This window comes from Harpia harpyja, chromosome 6 (assembly GCF_026419915.1).
Source record: "Harpia harpyja isolate bHarHar1 chromosome 6, bHarHar1 primary haplotype, whole genome shotgun sequence".
NCBI lineage: Eukaryota > Metazoa > Chordata > Aves > Accipitriformes > Accipitridae > Harpia > Harpia harpyja.
In genome coordinates, this window is record NC_068945.1 from 21,235,995 (window position 1) to 21,246,503 (window position 10,509).

General features: G+C 42.9%; 2 protein-coding genes across 4 annotated transcripts in view; one reads left to right on the forward strand and one right to left on the reverse strand.

The window, feature by feature from the left end:
- The window catches only part of BRAF (B-Raf proto-oncogene, serine/threonine kinase), an 89,162-nt gene extending 80,916 nt beyond the window's left edge, over positions 1-8,246 (forward strand). For both annotated transcript variants that reach the window (XM_052790880.1, XM_052790881.1), the window contains one exon: positions 308-8,246. In XM_052790880.1, coding sequence (XP_052646840.1) covers positions 308-330 — 23 coding nt within the window. In that variant the 3' untranslated portion in view covers positions 331-8,246. The remainder of the gene's footprint in view (positions 1-307) is intronic.
- Positions 8,247-8,946: 700 nt separating this feature from the next.
- Positions 8,947-10,307, reverse strand: NDUFB2 (NADH:ubiquinone oxidoreductase subunit B2). Of its 2 annotated transcripts, none has more exons than XM_052790882.1 (4): positions 10,186-10,307; positions 9,953-10,097; positions 9,778-9,875; positions 8,947-9,039 (listed from the first exon to the last, which is right to left on the reverse strand). In XM_052790882.1, the coding sequence occupies exons 1-3, from the start codon at positions 10,254-10,256 to the stop codon at positions 9,801-9,803; spliced, it is 291 nt and encodes a 96-aa protein (XP_052646842.1). In that variant the 5' UTR covers positions 10,257-10,307; the 3' UTR covers positions 8,947-9,039; positions 9,778-9,800. The 2 variants fall into 2 exon arrangements, with proteins under 2 accessions (XP_052646842.1, XP_052646843.1); XM_052790883.1 differs by having other exon boundaries at positions 8,947-9,311.
- Between the last annotated feature and the right edge of the window lie 202 nt (positions 10,308-10,509).

The window sequence follows — 10,509 nt, forward strand, 5'->3', positions numbered from 1 at the left end:
GTGAAATTAAACTGACACATTTTATTTTCAAATGCATGATGAATTAGACTTTGCTTGAACTTTCAGAATTCTGTCTTGGGAAGAATGGGTACAGCTTGCTTTCAAGAAATTCTTTTCCGGTAAAATATGCTGGGTCTGTGTTCAATGTTCTCTCACTATGTATTCTTTTGTGCTTTAATTTTAACAGTTTGCGTTTTTTTAACATCTTTTATATTCAACCTAATGTTCGACTAGTCGGGAGAAAATCTCTGACCACCTAGTAATGGAAATCACCTTTTTAAACTAAGCTCTTGTCCTCCCTCTACAGGAGAATTTGCAGCGTTCAAGTAGCCACAGCACCATGGCAGCACCCACTCTGTTATTTAAGTCTTGTGTTCCTACAGTTTCTTAACATCAAAACTCTATTCTGCTCCACAAAACCTAAAGTAATTTAGAAAAGATATCCATAAGCTTAAAAGTGGAGCAGAATGGAACTGCCAGTCCAACACAATGGGAAAAAGTACCTTTTTGGGAACCAGAACCCTCTGCTGCCAGTGTTTCTCCTTCAACACAAACCACCACATGCATTCGGAGACCCGCAGTGGCTGCCTGTGCCGTTGGCATCATTCCCAGGAGAGAGGAGAGTGCGCTCATGGTTTGACTGTGGTGCTCGGGCATGAGGGGATGGAACTGCTGCTGCAACTTAGGAGACTTGCTTTGGATGGTCTGCCAGTCGGCTTTCTCCCTCTAACAATGTACCATCAGAGGCTGAAAATCTGATGAGTGCTAATTTAAAAGAATCATCCTCCATTCCGATCTTTTTTTTCCCAGTGTACTCACTGATTTGTGGACAATGCAGTATCCCCTTTTCACTGTATTACAATGTCAAACACCTAAATCTGTCTATATTATTGGGTTTTATTCCAGTAAAATTAAAAGTGCGGGGTGATGGGAGCTGGAGAAGATGTTACTCAAAAGGCGAAGAGGTTAATCTGAAGGAAAAGGGGATGCTGCTGCACCTTTTTTCAGATTTACTTTATCACTTCTTCAAAAAACAAACAACAACCACCAACCTTAACCTTTTTCCTTTTCCAGTATTTTCTTGGTGTGTGCATATACAACATCTTTTAGAAGGATTAGGTAGATCCTTCTTTTGTTGGTCCAGCAACAAACTGAAGTTTAAAAAAACAAAAAAATGTAGCGAGATTGTCCTCTCTGTTTATTTTTTTCTTTTGTATCATATGATACAATGTGTTTATCAAAGATGCTACTGCAGCATCTGAAGTCTGTAGAATTCCTGATACAGACTGTGAATGGTGTATGTACCTACTTTAAAAGTTTTATTTTAAATGAGGGTGCAGGTTAATGCCAGGTACCTTACCAATATGTAATGTTTTCATAAATGGGAAAAAAAGTTCTCAGGTTGAATTGAATAGAAATACAAAACCCCCTAGAATTAGAGATTCCGAAAATTATGTTTTGGTACTTTCGAGAGCTTTTTTTAAAGGATTTTTATCCTGTTAACTAAATGTCCTCTGATAAGTGTGTGTGTAAATGTGGAGCATCTTGTCCTAATGGCAAGTTGTTAGATCAAAACAAAACGGTACTTGCTGGATCCACGCTGACTACTTCTCCTGTCATTGCTTTCTTCCCTGTCACCTCTTCCCTCCCGTTTGTCTTTCCCTTTTGTACACTTTGCAAACTAGGATGAAGGTGGCGGTATCTCCATGAGAGTGCTTTGTTTTCCTGTCCTCCAATCCTGGTTTTCAAATGGTTGGTAGCTTTTTGACAAGTTACCCAGTCAGGGAAAAAACAACTGGTAAAGTTCTGCACATCATTTACCTCTAGTAGAATATCTTGTGATGTGATCTGTTTGCAGAGTTCTCTGGTATGTGGTATTACATGTAAATTATTTGTACAGAGGCAAGTCAGACCACATTAGAAAGAAATTCAAGCTCAAACAGAAGTTTTCAGAATTTGATTCCTATCTGCCCTGTACCACTCCAGGTGAGGCAGGAGAACCGAGCCCCCTCTAGCGGGGAGGTTCTTGCTGGGAGGAGGTGGGGGTTGTTAAACAAAGTCATGACAAATAAATGAAGGAGTTAAATGTGTGTGAATGTGGTGTCTGTGCTAAACATGGGTGCATTGGGTGAGGACACTGTCCTTCCCTCCCTAGGAGAGTTGGACTGTTTCTGTCTACAGAAGGTTGCTCCCAGGCGAAGGGAGAAACGCACATCGGTAGTGGAACGTGCTTTTAAAACCCTGGAGTTCTGCGGTGTTGCTGGTAGTCTGTTATGTTTGTCAGTAAATATTTACTGGGGTTATAGGGACTGGACTAATCTGAAGTGGGAATTATAACTGAAATACTGTGTATTCATATTAATTCCACAAACATTAGCGAGACAGCAATAGTGAATGACTTAATAGTCACTACAAGAATGAAGTGATTCATGTTGGTACATGAATAGAATTGATTTTGTGTACAGGATGCATTTTAAAAAAAAAAAAAAGCACAAATTTTTTCTTGTCTGCTGTGGGTCTTCAGATGCTGTAAGATTTTTTTCCTTATTGAGATTGGCAGGAATTTAAATAGTAGCAATAGCCACTTTCCAGTGTGGAGAAGGTAATGAGGGAGCGGTGGTGTGCAGACGGGTGAAATCAGAGTGCTCCCTGGTGATCATCTGAGGCCAATACCTAAGAGGTGGAAGGAGCCTGGGACCACTGGGGTCAGCAGGCAGGTGAGAGCATTTACAGACTCCCAGAGGGTGAAGTGGTCACTGCTCATTCTCATTCCACCCTGTGCGTTGCTCCAGCCCCTGTATGGGCTGTAGCCTAATTTGTACATGTCGGGCATACTGGAAATTAATGTTCTCTCAAAAGAAACTGTTATCGGAGCAAGCATGTACAGGTGGTTCAACAGTCATTTGTTTCACAGAGCTTGTTAAAAGCCTTGGTTTCCTTCCACAAGGTCATGCTGGCAGAAGATTGTCTGCTAAAATACAACTGTTAGGAATTTCATTCCATCTTTGCTTAAAATGAACTTACTTTTGTGAAGATTCATTACCCATTAGTCTACAATATGCTTCTTGAGCCCATAAGAAAAGCACAAGGAAAACTGCTATCCTTGTCCATGCAAAGCACTTTATAAGTAACACATGATCTCTGGGGTTTTTTTATTGGGGTTTTGTTTGTTTGTAGTTTTGTTTTTCTGTTTTTTGGGGTTATTTTTCCCTGAGGAATGTGCAAGTTGTTTGGCTGCTGTTTAGAGAAGTCCTTTCAGGATGCATTTCTACTGGTTTTCACGTTTGTTTGTTTCCCTCCAGATAGCTGTAGTAATGTGTGTTTGTCTGTAAGAGGTCCCACATAATACTCATGCAAAACTTTGGAAGAAACTTGGTTTGTAAATAATCGGGATTATTATTTTTTTAATCTTTTCCTTCAGGAGTTTTTCTGGATGTCTTGCATGCCATCAGAACCAGTCTTAAAGGTGCCCTGTAGATGTTTAGTGAATGGGAGATAAGAGTAGACAAGAACTGAGTGCCCTGTATAGCAGTGCAATGAAGAAAGTAAAGTGAAATGACCAATACATTCGTGTCCATTACACTAAATTTCTTAAGCTTCTCTGTGGTGTCCCAACCACAACCTCATGGCATAGTATGGAAATGCTAGTACATATTTTGTGTACGTGTGTTGGGACAAACATCTAGACACTCATACTGCTTTTAGCTCTGCAGTATCTAGTATCTAATAATTATTTGCAAACCTACCAGTATCCAATCCCAGATATTCATGTCTTTTATTAACCACACATACACCTTCCCCTCTGCCTTTCCTTTTCCATACAGTTAGAAGAGGCCTGTTATCTGTTACATCTTCCCTGTCAGTACATGATTGTTTCCTGCGGCGTATTTGCTGGAACTGGAACATTGTAGTGGAGCTTAAACCAAATGGTATAAGTAGAGGCCTGGTTATTTTGAAAGTAATTTTTGCGTGAATTAAGTCCTACATAGGCCAGATACAATTAGTCCACTCATTTCTTTTTTGCCAAATTCATGTAGGTCATTAATTCTGCTTTTTATGCTTACCTAAAATCATCTTTTCTTGTACTTGAATGCTCTCACAGCTGGTGATGATGATGCAGAATGTTTGAGGCAGAATTTGGCCTTCATGACATAAAATGAGTGAAATGCTGACTGTTGATAAATACCATGTCTTTCCATAAATGCCCAAATCAGAGGAAAAATTACACTGAAGATGATGCATAAATAGGTTTGCTTCTGTGTTTGCCTGGTGATGTAAATGCATCCAGCATTTTCCAGAAATTCTGGGGAAGCCAGATCCCCAGAAACCTCACAAACAAGTACAAGTTGAAGTTTTGATAGCTGGAGGGGCTAAATTTAAGGGAGAAGCATGTAGACATTTCACACTTCTGCAGCCTATAGATTTCATTCCCTTCTTGACTGTGAGTGCAGCATGTGTAGCACAAACTATTCATTGTACTGTAGATGTGTCTTCTGTCTGTGGAAAAAAGTATCACCAGTAGCACAATGTGACAGGCAAAGCTTCTAGGTACAGCCAAGTTCAGTTAAAAAGCAGTTGCATGAGTGGACTGTTACAGCATCACTTTGAAGGTGCTGGGTGTTCTGGTTTTCTGTTAACACATTTTACATAGAAGTTTATGAAACAAACTTTCTGTTTACTGCAGCCTTGTTAATATGCATTTGCACTTCGCATTTGTTTTGGCATGCATTTTAAATATCTATCTTCATTGCTTCATTGCTTCTTACCTAGTAAATAAAATTATCAGAAGAGCAGAGCAAAGTTGTTAAAACTTTCTCTTTGCATTTAAGTTTCAAGGATGCTAACACAGAAGCTACCAAGTCAGCACCATAACAGCAGTAAATAACTACGAAACTGTGGAAGGAGGAAACTTTAAACACTGCAGAATATAGAGTATACAAAGAACAAATTCAGATGAAAACTAGCATATCTCTCCTCTTTAGAAGAGAGAGCTACCAAGACCCTCTGTTAAATGGTTTACATAGGGATCCCCCAAAACAGTCTTTGCAGTTTGCCAAATGATCATGTGCCTTCGCAATCTTAAAAAGTACAACAGAATGTAAACTAGGTGCTTTGTAACTAGAGCAGTGGCTTTGGTTTACTTCTGATGCAGTAGTTTTGTATATAGCTATTACTATAGGTAGGTAGTTTGGGGCTGGTAAATGTCTGTAAAAGAGCAAGGAGGGCAGAGAGCATTCCCCAAAATACCTATGATCATTTCAAAGCTGGGAATTGAAGGATACCTAATTCAGTTACAGTAAACCTGCTGCTTGAAATCTGCTCTATTGAAAGTTAAATGAGGTTCATTTAATTTAAAAATAAATAAGCCCTCCTCCCCCTCCAAAGACACAAAGATCTTATTAAAAGAAAGCTCGTAGAAGGCTCCAGAGAGGCCCAAAGTTACACTGTCATAGCATCTCAGAATGAGATGGCGGATGAAAAATGAGAGCTAGATGAGGAGAAATTGATGGCTAGTACTCATGTAATCAAAGTCCACATATATCAGACCGTACAATTAATTCCCTGGCCCAGAAAGTACAATTAATTTTGTTTTCTGGAATATGAGCAGATTTCCTTACTTCTTCCTTGGGTCTCTTGCAGTTACTTTTCAGTGATCGCATATTGTTATTGCACGTTAACTGTGGGAGATGGTAGGTGTCTAGTCAGCTGAGGGACAACCGGTGTGTTTGAATTTGATCTATTCAAATTTCAAACCGGTTACATAGACTTCTGGCAGTACCTACATACCAGTGTCATATTTAACCTAATTGTCCATAAAGGACAAAATAATGGGTTTTGGTATTAGTGCTTTTTCAGGTCTTTTCCTTTCCTTCTTTGGGGCAAGACTTTGGGCATAATTGTAAATTACAAAGTTATGTCTAAATGTACAGTTCATACGAAATATCAGACCAATTTTAATTTGGTTTTGTTCCTTTTAGAAAGCAAAGTGTAAAAACTAATGTTCCAGGAACTATCTGGAATCCTACCACCTACCCCAAATTCTGCACTAAAAGTACTAACAGTAAGAAGATGGTATTTTGTCCTTTTTAAAAAAAAAAAAAAAATCACAAAGAAACTATTTCCCTAAGAGAAGGTTGTTGGTGGGAGGGTTTAGAAACTTCTAAGCTACATAGGCATTTGCTTCATAGCATCACAGCAGCAATGTGTTCAGCTCATCCGGCCTCTTTAAGAGCCAGCAGTGGCCTGTCTGGTCATTTTTGTCTCGTTTGTCGCGTTTGCAGCAGCTGTACTTCAGAATAAGCCTTGTGTGACATTTACTTTTGAGTGAGTAAACCACAAAAAATAACTATGTTTTCTTTTTTGTTTGGGTTTGGGAAATGGTTGGGGTTTGTTTTGATAAATGTCATTCTGTGTTGCATTTGTGTATTCACCCTAGCTGAAAAGAAAATCTGTGTGTTTGGGAGTTCAGTGGAACATTAGCAGAAGAAATGAAGCCCACCATCTGGGCATGGATGTTGGGTCTAGGGGGCAAAATGGACCAAACTTGGGTGTTGGGTTATTTTGGGGTGGTGGGGGGTACAGAGGGCATAATTTAAATTAACTCTGTCTAAAATAAAATGTAAGTGCAATAAATGTGCTTTTTTTTATTCAAAGCTGTGAACCTTTAGAAAAAAAAAAACACACAAAAAAAATCAACAAAAAAAAAAATGCACATCATTCCTTCATGAGCCTTGTGTCCTACCTGCCTCCCCTACCTCCCCCCCCATCTCCACACTTCTCCTCAACTGACAGAAACCTGACAGTGGCCAACTTGCATGTGTTGGCAGCCGAAATTAATGTTGCTTTTCTTCTGATCTCATTTGTTGGAATTGGGGAAAGTCCTGCCCCCTGCTACCCTTGAAATCCCTCTGGGATCCAGTGCTGACCTGTGCCACTAGAGCAGGGTCTACTGCTATTTGGGATGTACGAGCCAGCCCACCTGCGCTGTGGTCATCCTGACTGCAGATGCAGTGTTCCTCCTGGCCCTTCATCCTCCAGTTCTAACTTTCCTCCCCACCTCGTGTCAGGTGTAGTGATGGTCTCCCAGGGCTGGGCAGGTGACATTTTTCTTAAGCAATTGCAGAAGTAATCAGTCATCAGCTGCCTAATTGGATCCCTCTTCCCCTTTGTCAGACCACACATGCAGGCTGGCCACTGTTGCCTTCTGTGACTCTGCCTTGTTTTGAAGGAGCAGGTATACATGTTTGTAATCTGTTGTGCATTACTTGCACTGTCTGTCTTTCTTACTTGAGCGCAGGCTGCTTTTCCTAGATTAGGAAAGGTGCACAGGTCTCTTGGGGGGGTTTCCACAAGAGGCGCAATGCATATGTTTCATTAAGAAGTGATGGAAGGTGTAGCACTCAGTAGTTGGACCCTATGGGGGAGTAAGAGAGGACTGGCTTGTTTAAAGTTTATAGATACACAGATCTGTATCCTTTAAACTTGATTATTTTTATATATAGTCAAGACAATGGCATTACCTCATAATACAGAGGCTTGTTTATGAGAGGCAAAGTATCTAGTAAGGAGAGGAAAAGGAGATTTATATACAGATTTGATTTGTTTGTTTGTTCCTTAGTGCAATGAAATGTATGCCCCACCAATTTAAACTCTGTGCTAACACAACATTCCTTTCAGCTGTTTTTTCTGGTTTTTTTTTTTTTCTTTGACCACCAGAGGTCTGTGAGGGGCTTATGACTGCAAAGTAGAAGGTCCAGTCTGGTTACTTAAAAAAAACAATTGTGTTAGTAGATTTCCATAGCTGCTTTTTAAAATCTACAATGGAGTAATTGTTTTGAAACTTGTATTTATTTTTTAATTCATAACAAAATGTTTGGTTTTGGTTTCCTGTTACATAGGTCATGGCAACTCCCCTTCTTTCCTTCGCCAAGTTTCCCCTGTAATTGCCAATACAACTTATTTTTCTTGTTTGTTCCTTCCCCCTTTACTTTTGTTGTCCCTTCATTTGTACTTTGGAATTCTTCTCATGTAAATTTGTACAATGGGAAATATTGTCCAGTTTGGTTAGAGAGCATGGAGACTTAAAACATTAAAATTTGATAGCTGAATTCAGATTGAAGAAAACTATTTCTGTGTAAAGTTATTTAAAGAACTCTGTATTATATAAAAGGCAAAAAGTTCTATGTACTTGATGTGAATATGAGAATACTGCTATAATAAAGATTGACTGCATGGAAAAGCCTGAAGGAGATTGTTTATCATGTAATTCATAACTCGTCACCATGGAGTTCCAGAGGTGCAACTAAGGTGGTTAAGGGGAGTGAAAAATTTACTTTGATGTTGTTGCTTTAGAATGTAACTCTAGAAGGAAAAAAAGGGAGGGGGGGGAACGACACAAAAAACCACCATGCAATGCCTGGAGAGTAACCCACCTCCCTTCATCTTCCTTACGCTGGACCACTGCGCCTTGGCCCCAAGGCATTTTTACCATTGCAGAAGGTTTCACTTCACAAGGATTATTCTGGACTTTGCTAATACCAAAGGGTGACTTCCCCTCACCCTGGGCAAAGCTTGGCACCAGCAGGTCTAGGTTCTCTTCAGGGTAACTTCCCCTGCTTCTATGGCAACTGTTACTCCAACTGCTACTTGGTGACAAGATTTCAGTGAAATGTCTTTCAGTTAGCTTCTCTGCAGCTCTAACGCAAGTTTTATTTCTCCCCTACCCTTTTAGTAATTATTTGCCAGAGCTTTAATTATGGGATTCTTACCTACTGTGCACTTGTGGAAGTCTTAAATCATGGATAAATCACCTTATTTCTTGGGGGCAGCACATTATATATCAAGCAAACATTACAGAAGCTCATGTGGACTCAAGTACCCCACCTCTACAGCCATAATGTTCAGCTTCCAGAAATCCTACAGTAGGTACTCAAAAACAAGGTACAATTTAGCTTAGAGTTTGTTTATGGTTAACTTTTATTGAAATAAGGATGGAGGAGCCAAAGCTTTGGTTCCAGGGACCTCTTTAGTTCCAGGGACCTGCAAGTGACAGAAGAGAATCCTGAGAACCTTTTCACCTGTCCTTTTCCCACCACCAAGAGCAAGGGAAGGACCTCCTCAATAGCACCCATGCTGCCTTCAGCAGTAGGTGAAGCTGTTTTAGTTTTAGAGCCATAATGTGACACAGCAGCTTAAGAGAGAGGGTAATTAATCAGAAATGAGCAAAAGCCTCAAACCTTTAAGGGGAAAACTGCACAGGTGTCTCTCTAGAAAGAGAGACAGCATGTCCTTAAGGTTAGGTAATGCTGGGTCTACAGAACAGCACAAAAAAAATAATTTTGAACTGCTAGCAGTTAAGCTGCAACTCCTCAAAAAATAGGTTGTTACAGTGGAGGCTTATATTGCCAAAACTCGACTACCCTGACTCAAGCATTCAGGTACCTGAAAAGAAGAGTGTGTGAAGGCAATAAACAGTGCAAGCAAACACCTGCACTCTGTGCAACAGTGGTTTGGCACATTAACCTTTGGAAGCACACAAATAATTGCTGGAAGTAGGGTACTTCTAGCAGTACCAAGAGAAGGCAGCCAGAAAGCAGGGCCAGGCACGATGCCCCGGCGCCGTATCACAGCCGGGAGCTTTGAAGCAAAGCTTAAAGCATGCTCCAGACTGCGTGTGGACCGGTGACTGCATTTACTGCCCTTTAAAACAAAGCCCAGCCCGGCTGCAGCCCCCGGGGGCCGCCGGGCCCGTGCGAGGAGGGGCGGCAGCCGGCGTACCAGTGTACCGCGGCCGGCGGCGCCTATTCCGCGTCGTCCGGAGGGATCCCCAGCTCCTCGTCCGTCCAGGCCGAAGGGTCGGGGTAGGGGAAGTGGCCCTGGCAGAGAGGCACGGTCAGAGCCCGGACAAGGCCCCGGCCCCCGCTCCCCCCGCCCCGAGCCGCGGCGGCCTCACCAGCACCGCGTCCGAGCTGTGCCAGAAGTGCCAGAAGATCCAGAACCACATGAAGCCGCTGAGGAGCTCGCTCCGGATCACCTGCGCCCGCGTCAGCTCCGGGAACTGCCGGTACCGCGGCTGGATGTGCACCCCGTCGCCCGCGCTGCAACAAACGCGCCGCTGCCGCCTCACTCCCGGCCCCGCCGGCACCCGGCCCGACCCGCCCCACTCCCCTCGCCCGCCCCACTCACTGCCGCAGCCCGGTCGCGCCGCTCCCGGCCCGCAGCAGCCGCCCCGCCGACCGCCCCAGCGACGCCAGCATGATGGCAGCTCCGCCACCGCCGCCCCCCTCCAATGTCACCCCCGCCACCTCCCAACAACAGCCGCGGCGATTGGCCCGCCCCGGCGCCTACCAACTCCGGGTGCGTTAGGGGGGAAGGGGCACGGGGGGAAGCGAGGCAAAGCGCCCAGGCGGCGGCGTGGCGCGCCGACACGGAGACACTTCTGCTGCCCCCGACCCGCGGGTGGGCCCGCTGTGGCTGCGTGGTCACCCCCGCCTCCCCTCCCCCTCTGGC

Bases quoted from the DNA above. Each gene is read 5' to 3' on its own strand.
- NDUFB2 (XM_052790882.1), bottom strand. From the start codon at position 10,256: ATGCTGGCGTCGCTGGGGCGGTCGGCGGGGCGGCTGCTGCGGGCCGGG. The intron at 10,098-10,185 runs GTGAGTGGGGCG...CGTTTGTTGCAG, and splicing joins GGCGCGACCGGGCTGCGGCA to CGCGGGCGACGGGGTGCACA. The intron at 9,876-9,952 runs GTGAGGCCGCCG...CCTCTCTGCCAG, and splicing joins ACAGCTCGGACGCGGTGCTG to GGCCACTTCCCCTACCCCGA.